Source organism: Zootoca vivipara, chromosome 8 (genome assembly GCF_963506605.1).
Source record: "Zootoca vivipara chromosome 8, rZooViv1.1, whole genome shotgun sequence".
In the NCBI taxonomy this organism is placed as follows: Eukaryota; Metazoa; Chordata; class Lepidosauria; order Squamata; family Lacertidae; genus Zootoca; species Zootoca vivipara.
Window position 1 is genome coordinate 14,757,978 of NC_083283.1, and position 23,518 is coordinate 14,781,495.

At 45.0% G+C, this 23,518-nt stretch overlaps 1 protein-coding gene across 5 annotated transcripts in view; it reads left to right on the forward strand.

Moving 5' to 3' along the window:
- The window catches only part of ENPP2 (ectonucleotide pyrophosphatase/phosphodiesterase 2), an 87,427-nt gene that overhangs the window by 25,080 nt on the left and 38,829 nt on the right, over positions 1-23,518 (forward strand). The window contains exons 1-8 of one of the 5 annotated variants that reach the window (XM_035124964.2): positions 6,735-6,952; positions 7,255-7,357; positions 15,557-15,712; positions 17,998-18,123; positions 19,317-19,377; positions 20,393-20,490; positions 20,725-20,804; positions 23,297-23,416. In XM_035124964.2, the coding sequence (XP_034980855.1) occupies positions 6,920-6,952; positions 7,255-7,357; positions 15,557-15,712; positions 17,998-18,123; positions 19,317-19,377; positions 20,393-20,490; positions 20,725-20,804; positions 23,297-23,416 (777 nt within the window). In that variant the 5' untranslated portion in view covers positions 6,735-6,919. Of the gene's footprint in view, positions 1-6,733; positions 6,953-7,254; positions 7,358-15,556; positions 15,713-17,997; positions 18,124-19,316; positions 19,378-20,392; positions 20,491-20,724; positions 20,805-23,296; positions 23,417-23,518 lie in introns of those variants that run through there. The other 4 variants (XM_035124966.2, XM_035124965.2, XM_035124968.2 and 1 more) reach the window with 4 other exon arrangements.

The following is a 23,518-nucleotide window of genomic DNA, read 5'->3' on the forward strand; positions in this document are numbered from 1 at the left end:
ATGCAATGAATGATGGCATCTTATCTTAAAGAAGCCCTCGGAAAACAAGCCTTGACCATTTCCTCCACCACCGTTGCAGCTGGATATAAGTGAGAGCATTTTTGTTTTACTTCAGGGAGGAAAGAACACCGTGCTTTCGGATGCCAATTTTCTCAGCTTAATTTATGCTGTCGAATTAGCAGAAATAAGAAGGCCACTTCAGTAGAAGATGCACAGCAAATTTTAGGCACTATAAAACCCTAAGAAGGCTAGGTGGGGGCTGGGCGTTGCTGAAGAGCACACACTTGCATTTAAAAGGTCCTAAATTCAGTCCCTGGCATCTGAAACCCTGGAGATGAGCTGCCAGCCAGAGCTGCCAGTAGAGTACTGAGATAAATGGGCCAACGGGCCAACTTGGTATATGCCAGCATCCTATATATTGCTAGGACTAGGAGCCCACCCTTTGAGCATTACACCCTGGCCTGGGTCAATGTTGCCTTTTTCTCAGGTGGGGGAAGCAAAATGAGAAGTTGTTTATTCGTCAATTTATGAATCACCTTTTACATGTCTGGCATATAATCTTGCTCATGGTGAATCTTGGCACTGTGTTTGTGTTGACACGGGCTGCCTACACACTGTGGATTTAAAGTACATGCCTCCCCACCCCACCCCTAAGAACCATGAGAACTGTAGTTTGTTAAGGATGATGGGAATTGTAGCGCTGTAGGGGGGGACTTGGAAAAGGCCCTGATGTTGGGAAAGATGGAGGGCACAAGGAGAAGGGGACGACAGAGGACGAGATGGTTGGACAGTGTTCTCGAAGCTACGAACATGAGTTTGACCAAACTGCGGGAGGCAGTGCAAGACAGGAGTGCCTGGCGTGCTCTGGTCCATGGGGTCACTAAGAGTCGGACACGACTAAACGACTAAACAACAACAACAACAACAGGGGGGGACTACAGTTTCCAGGATTCTTCGAGCTCTAGCTCTCCCTTTCCCTCCCCCCCTCTCCATGTGCTTTAAATGTATGGTGGGTGAACAGCAACTGGGGCAGTTACACCCACCCCAAAGGAAGTTCTTTCCTTCCTGCAATGGACACATTGACTGCCCTCAAGGGATTGTAGCTTTTGTGACTGGATAGACCTTAGCAGGCCACTCCACTTCTATTTAGGAGTCCGTCCTCGCCTATGAAACATCAAGAGCCACATTGTTTAACACGAGAGCTCCTGCAAACGGGTCATCTGAAAGTAAACAGCATTTTCTGCCAACATGCCGTTTAGGATCGACTTGCCAAAGAGAATTGGTCTCCCTGTTTTCAGTGCATTCACATATAAGAGCCCAGCAGAGAGAAAGTTAAGAGTATCAGCTGTCCCTGCTTCAAATTTCTTCTGGCCGACAAATGCACCTTATAGCAAATTCCCACTTTCTTCGCGCTAGTCATAGCGATCTACCTCGCAGGGTCCTTGTTGGGATGACTCAGAATATACGCAGAGCACTTTCAGTTTGTAAAATGCAACAAAAGCCAGGTGGTCTTTTCTAAAGGCAGCCCGACTGTATGATTGAGATGCTCTCATTTAGCCTGCAGATTTTGCAGTACCGTTTGAGCAGAGGTGAAGAACCCGAGGGCCACATTCATTTCTGGGAAATCTCCTAGGGGCCACATTCCACTGACGGGTGGGGTCAGAGGCAAAAGTGGGCGGAGCCATGAGTGTAAGCTTTATGCAGGTACAGTAGTAGGTGAATCTCTATACGCACTCACACATCTCCCCCCCCCAAAGCCAGAGGCATTGTCAACATTCATGGAGCCATTCCAGCCAGTGAGTGATGTGACTTGAGGAGTGTCCTAAGGGCCAGACAGAGAGGCTTGGGGACCATATTTGGTCCCTAGGCTTGAAGTTTGCTCAACCCTGCATGGAAAGGAGCAACAAATTGTCAATTTACCGTGGTAGCACCTGAGGAGGATTTCTGATATCACAGACCCTCCAAGTGCCCCTCCTTTGCTAGAGACGGCCCTGGATTTACAGAAGCCACCCTGGTTTCTGGTTTGATCCCAGAATGTCCCACTTTTACTTAGGACGACCCTATTTCCATCAGAGAAATGTGGGAGGGTATGGAGTTATGCAGTCCTGTACAGGGAAGGTTTGTTTACATGTGTTGTTGGGTTTTTATATCATAGAATCATTTGTTGTTTAGTCGTTTAGTCGTGTCCGACTCTTCGTGACCCCATGGACCAGAGCACGCCAGGCACTCCTGTCTTGCACTGCCTCCCGCAGTTTGGTCAAACTCATGTTGGTAGCTTCGAGAACACTGTCCAACCATCTCGTCCTCTGTCGTCCCCTTCTCCTAGTGCCCTCAATCTTTCCCAACATCAGGGTCTTTTCCAAGGATTCTTCTCTTCTCATGAGGTGGCCAAAGTATTGGAGCCTCAGCTTCATGATCTGTCCTTCATATAATCATAGAATTTTAGAATTAAGGGTCACTGAGGATCATCTAGTCCAACCCCCTGCAATGCAGGACTATGTAGCTGTCCCATACTGGGACCTGCAACCTTGGCACCACACTCTAAACAACTGAGCATATTGGAAGCTGTCCAGAGTGGCTGGGTCAACCCAATCAGATAGGTAGGGTATAAATAATAAGATTATTATTGTTGTTGTTATTATTATTATTATTAAACAGGGTGCTCCTATTTTCATCAGAGAAATGTTGGAGGGTGTCATATCAAATGGCCTGGACCACCTATAGCCGGTCTCTTTCCCTGGGAGGCCAATTGACTCCAGTTGTTCTGTGTGATTCGACGGCAAGGGTGAAGATTTTTCAAAATGGCTCCCTTCTGCTTTCTGTCCTAAAACATAGACAAACACAGTGTGAAAGAGATATAAAGCAGGCTTGGGGGGTTGGATTCCTAACTCCCTTCAGCCTCAGTGCCTTGAGGGCATAGGTTCCTCATCCTGGGTATAGAGGCTCTTCTACGATGTGAGAAAATGGTTTATGCCTTGCTGAGCCTCTGCTGAGCCTCGTGCTGCTTTAACAATATGTGTTTTTAGGCCATGCCATCCAGTATAAGCAAATACGAATGGTTTAGAATAAACTGGGCATCTCCTTGTAGAATGCAACGTATCATTTGAGCGAGAAATCTTGGCCTCTGCTGAATTGTAATTGCTTTGCCACGTAAACCACAGGGCAAAGGCACAGCTGCACAATGTGGATTTGTGTGTGTATAAAATATATATGTATACACAAAGAGCTGCCTGGGGAGGGGGGGGAATGACTTGTCAAGCAGGAGCAACTCCTGTTAATTGCCATTTGGAAGAACTCAGCAGATGGCTTCTGCCAGTGCCTGCTCTAAAAATCACAGGCGTCCTGAGTTTGGCAGGGTTGCACAAGTGTGTTCGGTTCAGGTTTGGAGGTAGTGGCGAGTCTTTGAAATATTGTGGGCTACCTACCAGGTATCCGGTTAATGAAGCTGCATGGTGTGATCTTGACCTTGGGCTCGTTGCATTCATGATCAAAGCTCCCTTTGACTTCGGTGGTCCAGGCTCGGTGCCTTGCCTATGCATTGCAGAAGCTGCAATTGACTTTAATTGAAAGCACACAAGCCGATTGTACCGGGTTCGCTAGCCCAAGCTCTACGCCTGATAATTATTAAATAATCTGGGAAAGTAGTCTTTCCTCCACCCCTCCCTGTAGGCTCGACAATCACAAGTCTGTCCCTCCTTAAGTGTGGTTGTTGGTAAACAGTTTAGTGAAAGATGTTTTCATCGGACCGGGAAGAAAAAGCTGCCACTACCTTGGTAAATTTGCCTGAGCAAATAAATTTCATAACTGACAGTTTGGGCAGCAACTGTGTCCGCAGTGATGACCAGCTTTGTGCATAGGATTGCTTATCAAAGGAAGTTATCTCTCTCTCTTTAAGGACAAATAGCAGGGTTTTGAAGGCATCGGATGCTCTCAAACAAAATCCATTTCTTTTAATACATGGTTGCGTGTGGCATTGCGTTTCCAATCCATGTTGGTAGGCATGCCACATAGCTATGGAATATCTGCTGGGGAGAGCTGTTCAGTTTGTCATTTGTCAAGGTTGAGATGTGCAACAAGACTCCATCCACAAAAAAATCTGGTGTGCTGTGTAGTTTGTCGGGGGTGCTGAGAGTTGTTAGTAGACTCCTAATGACTGTACACCAACCTGCTTACTGTAGCTCTCCTAACAACTCACTGCACCATTAACAAACTACACTTCCTAGGGAAGTTTTTAATGGATGATATCTTATTGTGTTATTAATATTTTGTTGGGAGCTGTCCGGAGGGGCTGGGGCAACCCAGTCAGATGGGTGACATTATTATTATTATTATTATTATTATTATTATTATTATTATTATTATTATTAGGGACCCAGGTGGCGCTGTGGTTAAACCACTGAGCCTAGGGCTTGCTGATCAGAAGGTCGGCGGTTCGAATCCCTGTGACGGGGTGAGCTCCCGTTGCTTGGTCCCAGCTCCTGCCAACCTAGCAGTTCGAAAGCACGTCAAAATGCAAGTAGATAAATAGGAATCGCTACAGCGGGAAGGTAAACAGCATTTCCATGTGCTGCTCTGGTTTGCCAGAAGCGGCTTAGTCATGCTGGCCACATGACCTGGAAGCTATACGCCGGCTCCCTCGGCCAATAATGCGAGATGAGCGTGCAACCCCAGAGTCGGTCACGACTGGACCTAATGGTCAGGGGTCCCTTTACCTTTACCTATTATTATTATTACTGTTAAAGTGGTGTAGTACTGCAAATATTTATTTGATTTGATTATTTCATCTATAAAATTTATATACCACTCTTCATTCGAGGATCACAGGGTGGTTCACAATATGAAAAATACATACTGCAAACTACAAACAAAACTAACAATAGCCCTGCCCCAGTTCAAAAGGCCATAGGTTGTTTAATCAGCCAAAAGCCTGAGAGAAGAGGAATGTTTCTGCCTGGCACCTAAATATATGCAGTGAACCAGGCAGAGAGCCTTCTTGGTAGTGGCGCCGGCCCTGTGGAATGCCCTCCCATCAGATGTCAAGGAAATAAACAACTACAGTATCTGACTTTTAGAAGATGTCTGAAGGCAGCCCTGCTTAGGGAAGTTTTTAATGTTTGAAGTTTTGTTCTGTTGGGAGCTGTCCAGATGGGTGGGGTATAAATAATAAATAATTATTATTAATGAAGGTGCCAGGCAAGCCTCCCTGGAGAGAGCAATCTACAAATGGGGAGCTACAGCAGAAAAGGCTAGTTCTCCTGTTGTCACTCTCTCATGAAGGGGGCACATGAAGAAGACACTCAGATGACGATCACAGGTTCTGGGTTGTTTCATATGAGGCAAGGCGGTCTTTGAGGTATTGTGGTCTTCAGCAATTTAGGATAGCTGCTAGAGACAGGCACACATGTTTCTTTGTTGATTGTTAGGTTGACCTCTAATGAAGGTCAAGGTGGCAAATATGGTTCTCCTCCTCACAACCCAGAGGTTGAGTTGAGAGAGCTTCGTGGCTGAGCAAGGTCTACCAGGTTCTAGTCCACCATTACCTCACCAAGCAGTGCACACCTTGCTCGTGTATTGCAGGTACCAAAGTATGTTTGATAACACGTTGTAGGAAATGTCTCATGTGGAGAACAGTATGTGTTTGTAGTGTGGCTTAGCAAAAAGAATAAACACCTCTTGGCTTTAAATCAAGTGCGGATAAGCTCTTGTAAGGACTCACTCTTGTAGAGTGCTCACTGGAAGGACAGATCGTGAAGCTGAGGCTCCAATACTTTGGCCACCTCATGAGAAGAGAAGAATCCTTGGAAAAGACCCTGATGTTGGGAAAGATGGAGGGCACTAGGAGAAGGGGACGACAGAGGACAAGATGGTTGGACAGTGTTCTCGAAGCTACCAGCATGAGTCTGACCAAACTGCGGGAGGCAGTGGAAGACAGGAGTGCCTGCCGTGTTATGGTCCATGGGGTCACGAGGAGTCGGACAAGACTAAACGACTAAACAACAACAACAACAAGCTCTTGTAAACACATGACAGTAGCCGACATTTAGTAAGGAGTCTTCAGCAATATGTAACAGGGGAGGCAAGGATGACCTTTTGATATGAGAATTAGGGAAATGCTTGTAACACTCCATTTTCATTTGCTGGAGAGTATGAGAAAGTTGCAGGCGTTACAAGAAAGGAGATTGTGACTAAACATACAGAAAAACTTTACAATCGGTATATTGTAGACTCTCCTTCCTTGGAGGTTTTTAAGCAGAGGTTGGGTGGCCATCTGTCATGGATGCTTCAGCTGAGATTCCTGACTTGCAGGGGGTTGGACTAGATGACCCCTGAGGTCCCTTCCAACTCTACAATTCTATGAATAAAAAGTGCATGAGATTGCAATCCAATGCACGATATCTTCAACGGGGCTTACTCCAAGACTTACCTCTGAGAAAACATGCTTTTGGGGTGCACTGTGAGCAAAACGTTTGCTGTATTGTAATTATTATCAAAGTTGTAGCGCAAGAGGTTTTTCTCCCTGCAGCTTGGCCAGGATAGACACACACACATTTGGACTCTCTCTCTCTCAACCCATACAGTATATTAGTGAGAAGAATAAAATGAATATGGGCTTATTGACTACAGTAACATAAGAAATCCGAGCGTTGCCAGAAGAGACCACATGAAAGAGGGGTGTGTGTGTGTGTGGAGCGAGGGGGGGGGGAACGAGAAGGAGGATGCCTTCAGCTCCTTGCACTGGAGAGCTGCGATTTGTGCGTGGAACATGATGAAATCTCCCCCTGGACAAATCACATCGAGGCTGTCAGCCTCTCCAGGTGGGATTAGCTGCAGCTAATAGACTGAGCAAACAAGAGCCCTGCGCTCAGTTTTAAAGAAAAAGAGAGCCCACTGCGGAGACTTTTCAAGAATCCTCTTGAGCATGGCTAAGAAAAACGGTCTCCAGTTACAGCAGGTAGGAGCAGGTTTTCTTTAAGGAGGAGTAAAGCGATGTCTCTCTCGAGGCTGCTGGTGGGGGGACCTTGCCTTGCGCGAAAAGAATACGCACTCAGGGGAAGTCCGAGATGGTTAATATTCTGAAGTTTCAGACTCGGTCAGCTTGCTTTTCCAGCAGTAAGGATTGTGGGCAAAGGGGGAATATGTTGAAACTGCCGATTCATTCTATTTTAATTGTAAATGTCTTTAAAAAACAAACAAAAACAGATTGGCTCCTAGCTGGTTTATTAACTCCAGGTCTCTCTCTCGCCTTGTTCCCAGGTAATATCCTTCTTCACTTTTGCTGTTGGGGTGAACGTGTGCATTGGATTTACGGCCAATAGAGTCCGGAGATCTGGCGAAGGGGACGAGTTTCCATTTCCAGGTACTATGATGATTTAATTTGCCCGTTTTGCAACGCCTTGATGTGTCGGGGTGTGTGTGTGTGTGTGTGGAGGAGCAAATGGCTCCAAAATGTAGTTTTCCGTGTGTGTGTCCCCCCCTCCCGTTCTGGATTATAGCAAAGGTTATGTGAAAAAGCCTGAGTCTGTTGACATTCTTGCTTATAGGTAACCTATTTACTTCTCTCTCTGCGTGTGTGACATAGAGAAAGAGAGAGAGAGAATGAGACTGAGACCATATTTAATTATGGTCTGGGGTGATATAGGGTTTTGTGTGTGTGGTTACATGGAACAATGCATTCTGTTATCAAGAAAAATATATATACATACACTGACTGCAGCAGAAAATAAAAGTGAATAGGGGTGGGTTATTTAAAGACATGCACTGTCTACCCTTCTGGTGCTGCAATTCTTGTTTGATTGGGACCAGTTTGTGTTTACTGATGGAAAGAGATTTCCTATTATCAGCTAATCATGCTGACTTCTGAACTAGCAGAGGAAATTTTGGGAGGCCAGGGTGGGGGAGAGGAAGAGGGACTGAGAAAAACAGGTGCTGCACGAAACAGATGTTCTCTAATGGTTAGGTTTTCGTTTAAAGTTGCATGGTGTTAAATTTCAAGAGGGATAAAAAAAATGGAGGCGTGTTGGGACCTCAACCGTGTTAGGATGCACGCTATACTGTATATATTTCTGAGAGCCAGTGTGGTGTAGTGGTTAGGAGTGGCAGACTCGTAATCTGGGGAACCGGGTTCGCGTCTCTGCTCCTCCACATGCAGCTGCTGGGTGACCTTGGGCTAGTCACACTTCTCTGAAGTCTCTCAGAGGGTGTCTGTTGTGGGGGAGGAAGGGAAAGGAGATTGTTAGCCGCTTTGAGACTCCTTCGGGTAGTGATAAAGCGGGATATCAAATCCAAACTCTTCTTCTCTTCTTCTTCTTCTTTGCCTTATCTGTGCTGTGACTGCAGCCATGTGAATGTTTACTTGGAAGTACGTAGGACCTGGTGTGTACAATGAGGCATATTCCCAGATAACTGTGCATAGGATTGCATTCTACATACCCTCCAGCAAATGAAAATGGGGTATTTGTAAGCACTTCCCTAAATCTCATAGAATTGCAGCGTTGGAAGGGACCCCGAGGATCATCTAGTTAGTCCAACCCCATGCAATGCAGGAATATGTAGCTTCCCTATACTGGGATCGAATCTGCACTATCTTGATCATTGCCCTCCCCTATTACATATTGCTACCGGCTCGTTGCTGGATGTTGAGTACTCTGTGCTTCCAGTAGCCTGTCCACACTGATTCAAAAGGGAGAATCAATGGGAGATGGCTTCTAGCATGGCAATCAAATGGAATATCAATGGTTAAAAGCAGCGTACTGCTGAATATCGTTTTTTACTAGGGGAAACATGAGGCAGGGAGGGCTGTTGCCTTAAGGACCGGTCAGACCAAGGACCTATCAAACTTGTTATCTTGTTTCTAATGATGCCATCCCCTTTTGTCTGACCCTAGCAGCTGGTATTTGGAGGTACATGGAAGCTTATGCTTATCAGCTTCCGAGAGGCTTTCCTCCTTGTTTCCTCCTTGTTCTGCAAAGTAGATTTCAGACCTTTATGCCCACATGGTTCAGAGCATGAGACTCTTTATCTCAGGGTTGTGGGTTTGAGTCTCACATTGGGCAAAAAAAACCCTGCATTGCAGGGGAGTTGAGCTAGATGACCCTTGCGGTCCCTTCCAATTCTACATTTCTAAGGTTCTAAGATTACATATATATTCTGCCCTTCCTTCAAGGAGCCCAAGGTGACATTCGTGGTTCTCCTCCCCATTTTATCCTTGCAGCAATCCTGTGAGATGTCCAATGGGCTGAGAGATAAGCTTCATAACTGAATGGGGATTTAAATTCTGGTCTCTTGGGGGGTGAGACCAGCTCTCAACACACAGTATCTCATTCTAGTCCCATGTTTCCATCCTTTCAGATCTGCAGTTCTCATGTTCTTAAGCAGTGTTTTTCAGAACAGTTGACTCCATACTGCTGTCACTTTTCTGCAACACTGCTTTAACTTTTGAGTATATGACCTGAAAGTGACTTTAAAGTTTCAGAGAATTCACTGTTATTTAGAGTGGCGAGTGTTAATAACTAGAGAAGTTGAAGTAAAATAAAAAAATTCCTTCAGTAGCACCTTAAAGACCAACTAAGTTTTTATTTTGGTATGAGCTTTCGTGTGCATGCACACTTCTTCAGATACAGTTGAGAAGTTACAGTAGATACAGATACAGTAGAGAAGTTGAAGATGGCTTGTTTCATCCATGAAAATCTTTGTGGCGGAACTTCTGGCTGTCAACTACCAATGTGATTCAAATGTCTATAGTGTCCTTAGATCTCAAATGTTTCCTTGTTCCTTGTGTCCTTAGATCTCAAATGTTTCCTTGTGGACCTTTCCAGTGGGCACAAACATGCCCTCGTTTCGGCTGCAGCATCCTCTTTTGTTTTTTAAACTTCCCCAAGCCTGCTTGCATTTGAGAAACGGAAACTGCAGCCAAGTTGCTGTTTATATTGCAGTGGTGTGTAAGTGTAGGTTTGTGCGCTGTCCTTGCCAGAGTTGTTTCTAACGTATCAAAGTAATGGAAGCAGGATGTAGAAAACCCGAGATCAGAAAGCCTTGTGTTCCAGCGTCATAAATGGGAGAACTGAACGATGGTCTGTGAAAAGGAGGGCGTGCTGTTCTGCTGGATGACTTGCGTCTAACTGGTAACAAATGCTCTGATCAAAGGAGCCTTCTTCAGGCTCTGATAAGCACATATGATTCCTATTATTAGTAATGGAAGTTGCAGATGGAGCAGAGCTTCTTATAAATGGCAAGCTGGACGTTTGTGGCAAGAGGCCTCTTGCACCTCTGCATAGTTGGCTTGTGCATTTAAGTGCTTAACATCCCTTTTGACCAAATTCTGCTGTCTGATCCATCTGTTTTCTAAGCTAACATGGAAAATGTTTTCTCCAGCTGTTGCAGAAGAGAGCCTGCACCGTCCTTGCAGGTGCTGGATACAGTGCTTGCAACCCCCCCCCCCAAAAAAAACCCCCAACACCCAAGCATATGGCCAGAGTTATTAAAACAGCCCAGCTGACATAGGAAAGTTACTGCTTTCTGGATGCTAACCACCTTTCGTAAAGGGGCTTTTAAATAGTACCCCCGGCTGCATTTTGCTACTCCCTTTGCTAACGAAGTCTGAGCTGTGTGATATGTGTGCTGAAAGGTTGTAGAGCTCAACTAGGGCAGTTTTTGGCATGGCTTGCAATATACCTTGAGCAGTTTTGTTGACTTGCACATGTTGTGGGTGAGATTTTCAAGTTTCTGGTTTGTCTGTTACATTTGCTGGCAAAGGACAATGTGACAGAACAGAGTTTTTGACTCTCTCCCGTTAAAGTCACTGATTTGCGTGTTCAGACCCAGAGACCTCACCTTTGAATCATAGCTGTCAAGTTCTCCCCTTTTTAAAGGGAAATCCCCTTATGCTGAATAGGCTTCCTCGCGAGAAAAGGGAAAACTTGACAGCTATGTTAAATAAAAACACATTTGACTCAAATTTTTGTTTGGTTTTTGGCAGAATTTAGGCCACAACTTTATTGATTACAGCAAGTGAGTGGTTGCATAGGCTCTGGTTCGACTAGCTCCCTGCACCTTTGCAGGCAGCGCTGACCCAGAGCTCTATCGTAGGTCAGCCAAGGGTGAACACCTGAGGTAGGTAGAAAGCCTGGGTACAGGCTATGTCCACTCCCCAGATGCTCCCCTGGACTCAAGCACAGGCACAACCCCCTCTTGGGGGTTGACCAAACCAAGTTGAGTCCCCGGATTCCTTTAACAAAATACCCTTCACATAGGGATGGTGAGAACGTTCTCCCATCCCTATCACCTGAACCACAGCCTATCCACAACCTTACAAGTTGTGAAGATTTGCTACGCGGAAGGCGAAACCCAAATGGCACCAGCCAATCAGCCAAGTCATGCCCCTGTCCCAACGACAGACGACAGACGGCGGCATAGCAAGGTCAGTCGCAAAATGCCGTAAATATAGGGAGAGGTGGGTGGGTGTTCTGATGCACGTGCCAAAAGAGGAAGCTCTGGGTCACGTGCATAGGTATTTATAGGTCCCTTGATCTGTTGAGACAGCACCCCGTTGGCCAGATTAAACCCAGCAACGAGGGACCTACCAGTTGTGTGTTGTGGCTGTCCAATATACCCACCCACAACACAAGGGTCAGTCTCCAGGTCTGAGGGAGGACACACTTTAGATATAGGCATTGTATTGGCTTGTTAAACCTACATTTTCATGGCCACCAGATGAGTGGTTTTATTGTGGTTAGCACCTTGAAACATATTATTAAGTACTGGGAAGTTTTAAACACCAAAGTGAACCTGGATCTTTGTTTCTCTCCTGCGTGCTTTGGAGCAAAATAGTAATCTCTCCTACTTGAAAGTATGTGCCTTACGGGTGCTGCCTTATTATCAGTATGCAAATTATAGTGGTGTTTTTTTAATGCCATCCCTCATGACCTTACCTGTCTTTTTTACTGCATTTTTGCAGATAGGAAACTGCTGATCTATATGTTTGTGAAACCAGCCGTAGTTTTGCCCTTGACTTTCCCCTCTGTGGTGATACAGGAGACTGTAATGTTTAGCAGTATACGTACTGTGGATGTTTGTGCATAGCAGTTGATTTTTTTTGTGCCCTAGTCCTGTAAGGTAAACCGATATTACACAATTGTCCTAGGTGGGAGAATGAGACCAAGCAATGCTATTTAAAGCTTATGTAGCTACCGTATATAGTCAGCTCCTTGGGCCCATCTAGCCTCGTATTTTGTCTTTGCTGACTGCCTGCAGCTCTCCAAGGTCTTGGGAGCAGGCATTTCCCAGCCCTCCCCTTTAAACTGGAGATTGAACCAGGACCCCCTGCTCGCAGAGACTGTACTCTGCTACTTTGTCAGTAAAAAGCAAGTAAAGGTAAAGGGACCCCTGATCATTAGGTCCAGTCGTGACCGACTCTGGGGTTGTGTGCTCATCTCGCATTATTGGCCGAGGGAGCCAGCATACAGCTTCCAGGTCATGTGGCCAGCATGACAAAGCCTCTTCTGGCAAACCAGAGCAGCACATGGAAACGCCGTTTACCTTCCCGCTATAGCGGTTCCTATTTATCTACTTGCATTTTGATGTGCTTTCGAACTGCTAGGTTGGCAGGAGCTGGGACCAAGCAACGGGAGCTCACCCCGTCACAGGGATTCGAACCGCCGACCTTCTGATCAGCAAGCCCTAGGCTCAGTGGTTTAGCCCACAGCACCACCTGGGTAATAAAGCAAGTAGCTGGGTAATAAAGCAAGTAGCTGTTATTAAAATGAGTGATTCTTACTGTTTCGGCCCCTTCCCTACCATAAAACCAAGGAGGCGTTATTAAAAGGATTGATTTGTATCGTTAAACCACTTTGCATTGCCACAGATGAAACTTGCAGGAAGTGGGGCTTGGGTTTTCTCTGCCGGCAGAATATTGCCATTTAGCAGCACGGGCAGTCTAGATCTTGCAGAATCTTTTGGCTCACCCAAAGCCCGGAATCCTTGGTATAGACCAGGCATAGGCAACCTTGGCTCTCCAGACGTTTTGGAACTACAACTCCCATGATCCCTGGCCACTGGCCCTGTTAGCTAGGGATCATGGGAATTGTAGTTCCAAAACATCTGGAGAGCCAAGGAAGGTTGCCTATGCCTGGTATAGACCATTGCATGTACTAGAGAACTTGAGCTGTTAAGAACGTTTGTTATGAATTAATAGCACTTTTCTTTTACCAAGCCCATGTCTGTTGGGCTCAATTCATATGTTACCTTCATGGCTGCTGCTGCCACAAACCCTACTCCCTTATGGAAGTAGTAGGGTGGGGTTTTTTTTTGATGTTTTGATCATGGGGGCATAACCTGCATCACATGGGTGCTTTGCAGGCCAGTGGTTTCCCAACACTGGAATTGCTACATCCTTGGGAAGAACCCACAAAATCACAACATGCACACAGTATCAGTTGGCATGATAAGGCAGCTGTGGGAGAGCAGCTCTGTGGAAGGCATCCCATTGCAAAGGCAATTCCAGGATGAAATCCTAGGTCAGGCTGCCTAATGGGAGCCTGAACCCTCCGCCACCCCCATTTTTCTTCCCCCTGCCCCTGGAAATGCAACAAAAATGGGAACTTCCATTGGAAATCTGTTGCCGTACCATAATGCATAACTGGTGAACGACACTTGGGTTAAATTTAGTTCCTTTACATTTTTAAAAAAGTTCAAAAGGGGCATGAACAAAACTGAATACTTTTCCTCCCATGGTACTGCACTTTTCATGGTACCTCCACGTAGCAAACACTGGAAACCTACAGACCACAACTGCTTTTTGTCACTTGGCTTTTCAATCCTTTACCGAGTGGGTGCACAGCTGTCCGATGTGTCGGCCACACAATGTTTCTGACATGGAAAATGTTAGAAACCACTCTTTATACGTAGCTAGTTTGTGTGAGTGTCACAAGCAACAAGGCGGTCGCTTATGCGAAATGCAATAACGCTTGCTGAGTTTTGCTTCCTAAAATAAACAATTGCGCGTGGATTTCAACAGACCCCCCCCCCCAAGCCAAGGGTGTTTGAGGTGTTCTAAGCTGTAAAATCAGGCTGGCTCGGTTCCAAGTGCAAAAACCTCTGCTGTTCAAGGTTTGCCAGTAAGCCAAATGAAACGGATAAATGAAACCATTGAACAAATCCTTGAAAGACAGCGAAATGGCACACCATGTCATCGTCTTGTGAAATGTCACACTGTAATTTGGCAGATGATGGAAGGGGGGGGGACTAAAAGTCAAAGGGTAACCGAAGGAATCCAGCGATGGAGCATCCCCTTCCATTTTGGTTCTGGTGCTGTTTTGTCTAATGTGTGTTAGCATCCAGATTGGGGAAGGTGATGCTAAGCTTAGCAATTCATTCCTGTGAAACTGGTAGGGTGCTTCCTAGGGAATATGTAACAAAAGCTGTTGGATTATACGCTACATAAACCTGCGGGATTCTCAAATCTTTTTAGAAAAACAAAATTTAGCCTAACGAACAACTGCAAAACTGTGCCTTTAGATCAGGCATCCCCAAACTGCGGCCCTCCAGATGTTTTGGCCTACAACTCCCATGATCCCTAGCTAAGAGGACCAGTGGTCAGGGATGGTGGGAATTGTAGTCCAAAACATCTGGAGGGCTGAAGTTTGGGGATGCCTGCTTTAGATCATGGTAGTGACACTGTTTTGGCTAGGGCTGATGAGTTGTTGTCCAAAATTTCGGGGAGGTGCATGTTATCCACCCCTGTGCAGGACAACCTGAAAGTAAAGAGCAAAGTTTCTTAGCCAGCACATGGTAGAAATAAGTTAGATCACTTTCCCTGTTCATTTTATTCATGGCAAGGCGAGAATGACTTCAGCTGAATGCTTCTGCTCTTGGTTTAACTCGACTGACTCTTTTGCTCCAGTACCCATTTTTCAATGCTTTATGCTATGACCCATTTAACATACTTCTTCCTTGTCTCCAACTCACCCATCATTGCCCATCATCTCCCTCCCTGTCCCTCACACCACCACTGAAACTTGCTACAAGCAGCCAGGGTTGGTTTTGCTGTGCTGTAAATTTGCATCCTTCCTTCCTCATGGATGGTCCATGTGACTGGCTGGCCAAGACTTCTAGAGGCCATGGGTTTGAGCCTTGATGCCTTCCAGGTCCTTGCCTGTTCTCCTGTCTACACCTACCATCTCCATGCTATGCTCGCCTTCCGTTCCTCCTGTCCTTGCAAAATAATTCTCAGGTCTTTGACAGTTTCTTTTATATCCAGTATCCGGAGTTTCCAATTACCATAAGTTGGGGGTTTCAATGCAAAACTTGGATTTTTGGTTTGGCACAAAATACATCCAGCTTTGATTCATTGCAAGTTAATCCAGGATATAAGAAAATGTGACTGGAGAACATACCAGCTCTTCGATTGTTTGACGAGACTTAAACAGTCTCTTTTCTCCTCTCTTTTATTGGGCAATGCAGTGGGCCTGTTAGCTCAGATTGGCAGTGTGTAGTTATCTTTAGCTAGCTACTGGTTGCTTGACTCATGGTGTCCTCTTTCTCTTTTTTGCCCCCAACACAGTCTTATCCGATTCCTCTTGGACCAGTCCTTCTGGATCCTGCAAAAACAGGTGCTTTGAACTTGACGAGGCAGAGCCTCCAGGTTGCCGCTGCGACAACTTGTGCAAGAGCTACTTCAGTTGTTGTGCAGACTTTGACGAACTATGTTTAAAGACAGGTAGGAGAGCTCTTGAGTGCCTGCTTTGTACAAATCGCTAATGCTGATGAGAGTTATCGTGATCTTTTCTACCTCTCCATGTGCACTGGCACGCTTTTAAGGCTTCTCAAATGCATGGTGGTGGATTCTTCTCCATAACAGTTTGGGAAATTTAACCTAAAGTTTCCTCAGAAATAGGACCCAGAGTGCTAACAGTGGGAGGTACATCTCCAGACCTTTTTATGTCTGGGAAAAGATTCCCAGCACGAAAACCAAAACACTTGACAACACACGTTTAGCATCCTGAAGGAAAGGGTTACCTACTCTCCATTACCTCCCGTCTCTAACCACAATCTTGCATCCCAGCCCATGTCTTCCGACCTGCCTTCAGTTAGGCTCCTATCCAAAGAGTCAAAAGAGCACCTGTCTGTAATCTGAGGTGGTGCAGTTCAGGTACAGTTCAGGTACAGTTTCAGCACCTCGGTGAGAGCTCAGCCATTGCTTCTGTCCACATCTCCCAGATCTGAGCATCTTTTAACACAGTGGGAAATGTAGCTTATTGAAGTCTTAGGACTCATTTTGGCTACTATTTCATAAGGGCACGATCGCTCTCCCTAGATTTCAGTGGGGGAAAGAATTAAGCATGTGTCGCCTTTAAGCCTCTCCTGTTGAAGGTCCTTGAAGTTGCTTGAATTGTGTCCTTGTTTGGCATTCAGTGCATACTGATCCACTTGACCTTGAACTCCGGTTGCAAGATTGTTTCATAATCATTTAATAACCAATCATTTAATAACCTACTTGTAGTAGGACAGTGGTGTGTGTGTGTGTGTTAAGAATTGTATGCAAGCAGAATATAAGCAATCTCTTCCATCTTTTTTTCCCTTTGTGTGTTTTCTTGGAGTTATGCCACAACATGGCTTGGATTGTACACGAACAGAGGGAAGTTCACAGAAGGAAAATTGCCCCATTTTCCTTCCCACCCGGTTCGGTTGACCGCCCCTTCAAAAAACAACAACACCACACACACCCTCTTTGGAGGAAAAGGCGGCTTCCTCCTGAACAATCAAGAATGAAGCATAGACAGGGGGGGAGAGGAGGTAAAACTGTTGAAACCTTGGAAAGGTTTGGGGCAATTCTTCTTCACTCCACCCCACATGTTGAGGAGGGAGCCTTGGCATGGACAAAATGCTAAACTACAATCCAGCATTGCAAGAACAAGTCAAAACAAGCACCATTCTTAAACAGTCACACCTCCTGTGGCATAATCACCAGGAGGAATTCAGAAGCATTCACTTCTGTTTTAGACCATCATGTAATCTTAACTATGGTTTGTGAAAACAAGCCAAATTCCAGCCTATAAAACTGGTTTGTTGTCACTAACCATAGCAGCAGGGCCAGCTTGGCCCTGCAACCGTGGGTGCCCAGGGCTGTGGGTGCCATGCAGTGTGCAAGGCCCTGGTGCAAAAATTTGTGGGTGCTCGGCCCCTTCATGGGGAATTTGGTGGGTGCTCAGGGCCCCAGGGAGCTGGCACATATAAACCATAGTTTAATCATAGATTAACCAGAGTTTAGAGTTTAGCTGAAGCTTCCCATCACTTTGTATGGATGTGAGCTAGAGAAGGGAGGGAAAGGTATGTGAGTCCATGGCTAGTCTGGCCTCATTTGTAACACTAAACTATGGTTTGATGTTTGTTGTAGCCAGATGTAGCCAGTGTACATAATACACTCAACTACTTGATAGAACTACTCAAACATGTCCTTGTGAAAGAAAAGAAGTGCAAGTATGTAATGCTTTACAGTCTTTACTCCATTTCTTCTTCTGACATAACATTTTATAGATTGGAGGAAGTGTCAATCTTCTCAATGAGCATGGCTGAGCTGGGATTGAAATAGCTCTCTCAAAGTTCTGAGTCTCTGGACACATTTATATGTACATATTTAAATTGGTTCAACCGTGAGCCCTTCTGTGGGGGTGGGTAGCATGTATCTAACAAACTGAACCCCCCAGGATTTGGGGGGATGAGGCCATGGCATTTAAGCTGGAATAAAGGCAACAGCAACGTAGTGTAGATAGCTCCTATGTCCTAGACCCTGCTACCTTTTGAGCGCAACTAAAGCATCAGTGGCTAAACTTGGACCCTCCAGACATTGTTGGACTACAGCCACTCCAGGTTTAAAATGAAAACATCCAATAAGGTGAAAATTGCGGTGAAATTGTTTTGCCCCAAAGGTGTGGGGCACATGTGCATAGTTGTCTTTAAGAAACCACTGTCTTCATGTTTTTTTTGTTTTTGTGATAATGTTAGCTGGAGGCTGGGAATGTACGAAAGAGCGTTGCGGAGAGACGAGGAATGAAGATAATGCCTGTCACTGTTCTGAAGATTGCTTATCCAGAGGGGACTGTTGTACTAACTACCAAGTTGTTTGTAAAGGTACTTGTTTTTGTTCGTCTATCTGCAAAAGAAACCCCAGCATTCCGGATCATACTCCTCCTAAGGATGTTTTGGAAGGGAGATGTGAGTCACCTAGTCCAAGCTGACTGGTGCTTCATTCGTTCTGCGATGCTTCCCCTAAGTTAGCGCACTGCTATCTGGAGAGGCTATAGTGCAGCAAAAGTGGGAGAAAACTTCTGGGGCATTCTTGTTGTTACTAGTTATGGGTTCTCAGCAGGAAGTTACAGAACATGCACCAATTGGAAATGAAGCAATAAGACCACCCCAAAACATTTGCGGGCACAAATAATATTGAGAGTAGTTTTTTAAAAAGCCCAAATAAAAACATCACTTTGTAGATGTGTGCCCATGTAGAAACTAGTTGACAAGTCCTTATTTCTTTTCATGAGACGGTTCAGATATTTTGTACTTGGTGACAGAATAACAACAACAACAGTGATAGTCATGCTGTTCTATAGGTGAAATAGGATCTCCCAAGTGGCCTCCCTGTGAACATCCAATAGCAAAAGGTTTATATGACTTGATGATCTGTTTGTTGAGCATCCACCCTGCTTTGTTTGCGGGGAAGTTTCCCCACCACTTCCCATCTTGCAAAAAAAACCCCACAAACCACTTTATTTTTATTGCTCCAAATACACTTTAATTGCACAACCTGAATTTGCTGGGGTGTGATTGAATCTCATCTGAAAATAGCAACAGAGGGGCACTGTTTATATATGTTTCCAGTCATACTAGTCAGGCAGAGTATATTGTTGTTAAAGATACTGATGAAATTTTAACTGTTAAAAAAAGGGTTTGTGAAACGGTGAAATAATTCTTTTCAGGAATTTGTCACCATGAGGTTAGGTCTCCAAATCTGCAGTGAGCACACAGTGGAAAGAAGCGTTGAGTTAAAACACACACACAGTTTGGCAAACCTGCACCCTACACATCTGTATACAATAAAAGATTCTAAGATTGGCTATGGTCATTCAAGGATTCAAGAAGACAAACATGGCAGTGCAGCTGCAATCCGATGTGCTCTTTACTCGAGAACAAGCCCTGGTGATTAGTAAGAGTGACTCCTTCAGAAACATATAGGATCCGGTGGCATGCCGTCACCTTTGTTGTAAATGGAGCTTGCAACTGTATAGGTCGTGTACAAAATGGTTTTTATTATCATCCCTCTTTAGGAGAGACTCACTGGGTTGCGGATGAGTGTGAGGATACACGGACACCAGAATGCCCAGCAAAGTAAGTGCTTTGTTTTATGTGCTTATTTTTATCATGTGTAGGAGATCTATTAAGTGTCAACTGCCACTGGTGGTCAGATCAACAAAGTGGTTCGTTTTTGTGTCCTATTGTGAAAACTCAGGTTCGCCAAGCGTGCCTTCCTCTTAGCACATTTCTCCCTTGTGTCCTGAGTTCGAGTGTCTTCAAAGCCCATGACACCTTTGCTAAAGGCTGTTCTCCCATTGGAGCGCTCGCAGGCCAGTGTTTTCCAGTTGTCGGTGTTCATACTACATTTTTAAAGATTTGCCTTGAGACAGTCTTTAAACCTCTTTTGTTGACCACCAGCATTACGCTTTCCATTTTAAAGTTCAGAATAGAGTATAGTAGTTGCTTTGGAAGATGATAATCAGGCATCCAAACAATATGACCAGTCCAGCGAAGAATCATTGCTTCGACACTGGTGATCTTGGCTTCTTCCAGTACACGGGCATTAGTTTACCTGTCTTCCCAAGTGATGTGTAAAAATGTCAAAATATCAGGTTGTATTCAACTAAGTCCTACTTGAAGTAGACCCTCTGAAATCACTGTTTTATACTGTAAAATTGCTCTGTGATCTTCAGGTGAAGGGCGGTATATAAATGTGATAAATAAAAATAATGAACCTAAGTCCTGTTTATTAACTTCAGTGGGTCGACTCTGAGTACGACCAGCAGGGAATACTACCCATAATATTATAAACTTATAACAACACCATTTCCTGATGGCAACGGGACTAAGTTTCCCTGTGGATTTTTAACGAAAGATTGTTTATCTGCATGGAAACACAAAGGTAACAAATAAATTAAAAAATACTTATTTATATAACACAAATGAGTGAAGGGCATGTGTGCCTGGGATTTTTGGCTCTGCTCAGGCATAAAGTCCTAGGTCATTTCGACACCAGGTGACGTTGTCCTGAAAACACAGAGAAGAGGCTTTCTTTCCCAATTTGTTTTGCCACATCAAGTTCATTAGTAATATGCTTTGCCTCCCACAGTTTCGTTCGCCCTCCATTGATAATCTTTTCGGTGGATGGCTTCCGTGCATCATACATGAAGAAAGGCGACAAAGTGATGCGCAACATTGAAAAACTAAGTAAGTGCATGTGCTTTATTGGGACAAAAGCCCCCTTTTTTGTCTTTGGCCCTTCCTAAACTGCAATTTTAAATGTACTTAGTAAGCCCCACGGAAAAGATATAAGCATGTACAGGATTGCACCGTTAGTGTGGCGGAATGCCATGTTTCATGATAGACTTTAATGGCATCTGCTGTATGTAAACATCACCGTACCGATCTATATTAAAACCACACCACAAACTTCATTTTCAGGGTCCTGTGGCACACATGCTCCATATATGAGGCCTGTCTACCCTACGAAAACCTTCCCTAACTTGTATACCCTGGCGACGGTAAGTTTTGCTGCTGGTTTTATGAGTATATAGGAAACTTCCTGTTTTTCTGTAGATACCAAATGAGAGGTAGTTGGTGATGAGGAAAGCCTCTGAGATATGTTGTTGTCCTGCTTTGATGCGGGGAAGGGAATGGTCACCGAGCCTAAGGGCAAATTTACATATACCTGTGGCATGTGAAAAAGACCATGGTAGGGGCTCAAATAACATGAACGATTATGCGTCCAGGAAGACTCAGGTGAGAAGCTGGTATTTAACCCCTTGAGCTTTGTGAGAGTATAATAATAATTATAATAATAATAATAATTTATTATTTATACCCCGCCCATCTGGCTGGGTTTCCCCAGCCACTCTGGGCGGCTTACAACAGAAAAATGAAATAAAATAATCTATTAAACATTAAAAGCCTCCCTAAATAGGGCTGCCTTCAGATGTCTTCTAAAAATCTGGTAGCTGTTTTTCTCTTTGACATCTGATGGGAGGGCGTTCCACAGGGCAGGCGCCACCACCGAGAAGGCCCTCTGCCTGGTTCCCTGCAACTTGGCTTCTCGCAACGAGGGAACCACCAGAAGGCCCTCGGTGCTGGACCTCAGTGTCCAGGCAGAACGATGGGGGTAGAGATGCTCCTTCAGGTATACTGGACCGAGGCCATTTAGGGCTTTAAAGGTCAGCACCAACACTTTGAACTGTGCTCGGAAACGTACTGTGCTCGGAAACGTATAAAAAACTTTTGAACTGAGGTATCCTTCCCTCTAGCAGGCATTTGACCATCTGTATTTGCTATCAGTTTAGAAGTGAATTTGGTTCATGCCCTTCTACATACTTGGACTCATTGGTACCCGCCGTAGGTGTTGCTAAATTTAAAAAGAGAAATCACACACACACACACAGAGAGAGAGAGAGAGAGAGAGAGAGACAGACAGACAGACAGACAGACAGTGAAAAACCAATACCCCAGCTCTCTGTCAACTTCCAGGATCTATTCGATTTCAGTCCTTTGGATCACTGAGAGTAAAGAGATTAGAGTAATTAATCTTATTGTCTGGAGAAGGAACTTCAGGAATCACCTTGGACTCCAGACCAAAACTCCAGTCTTTGCTCCATTTTGGGGGATTGGGGCAAGGCCAGGCTACTTCTCAAGCACAGCTATGCTCAAATGTTGAATAGAGTTTGCTATGAGCAGCAGGCTGTTTTCCATACTGGGGGAAAGGGGGTGTAAATGGGTTCTACAGGAACTGGGGTCTGGAAAATTGTGAGTCTAGAAATGGATGTCTACGGATGAGGACAGTTGAGCCATGGAGTGTTAAAGGTGCCCATTTCTTTTAAAGGGGAGCAATGAAATTGGGGGAGCATAATACAGTCGCACCTTGTTTTGCGGCCAGGATCCGTTCTGGAGCCCTGGTCGCTAGCCGAAAAGGATGCAGAGCAAAGCACTGTGTCTGCGCACGTGCACAGAGCGGTTTGCACTTCTGTGCATGCGCAAAGCGCTATTGGCAAACCCGGAAGTAACCTGTTCCAGTACTTCTGGGTTTGCCACGGACGTTCGCCGTAATGGACGCTAGACAAGGCGCACATTCGCGAGGTATTACTGTAGTTCAGGCACCCCCAAACTGCGGCCCTCCAGATGTTTTGGTCTACAACTCCCATGATCCCTAGCTAACAGGACCAGTGGTCGGGGAAGATGGGAATTGTAGTCCAAAACACCTGGAGGGCCAAAGTTTGGGGATGCCTGCTGTAGTTAATAGTATTCTGGAGGTAAGATTATGGCTGTGGAGGAGGCATGCCATGAGGTTAAACTTGCCCCTAAAGCATTCTTGTTCAGGATTCGCAGCTCACCCCATCCCATGGGTGAAAAGGGTTGGAAGGGTCCACTGCCAGCTTCAAACAGCATTACATGACTTCCATTCTAGGCTGGTGGAAAGTCAGTTAGTGATTAGGGATACACCTGGCAATATTGCATATAACTAGATTTGGACTTCGTTAGGGCAGCAATCAAGAAACCGTTAACTGCATTATCTCTCCTGCTCTTTCTTAACTCTTGGGCCAAGATTCCTGTGTTGCTTACACTGGTGTATACCCATATAATCAGTGATGGGGAAAGCACTAGTGTTGGGAAAACCCAACAGAAAAGAGCTTTTAATTTCTCTGCCTTGCTTGAGAGGCAAGGCCCTCTTGGCGTGCCAGCTCTAGAAGGCTAGGAATGCTTGCACTGGGCTATTCGAGTTTACACATTTTTGCATAAATGGGTCACCCCCCAGAACGTAACTCCCATGTAAGATGTGATTGTACTTTATTGCACAAGATTAGTCAGCAGATTAGCATAGCGAGATGGAGGCCTTAACTTGGAAGACAAGTTTTTAGCACTCCAACAAAGAAAGTCCTCCCTCACACTATGATTTCCACTGAAACTGCTATTCCCCCCCCCCCCCAGTTATAAGGTCATATTGAATAGTTAATAATCTGTTTTGTTTTTCAACATTTCCAACATAAAGGGCCTCTATCCTGAATCCCATGGAATCATTGGCAATTCAATGTACGATCCTGTATTTGATGCTGCATTCAGCCTCAGAGGCCGAGAAAAATTCAATCACAGGTGGTGGGGAGGTCAGCCGGTAAGTTTACGTTTTGTTGGCCTTAGTGAAAGTGAATCAATAAAAATAATGAACATGTGTGTGTGTGTGTGTGTGTGTGTGTGTGTGTGTGTGGTATTAAAT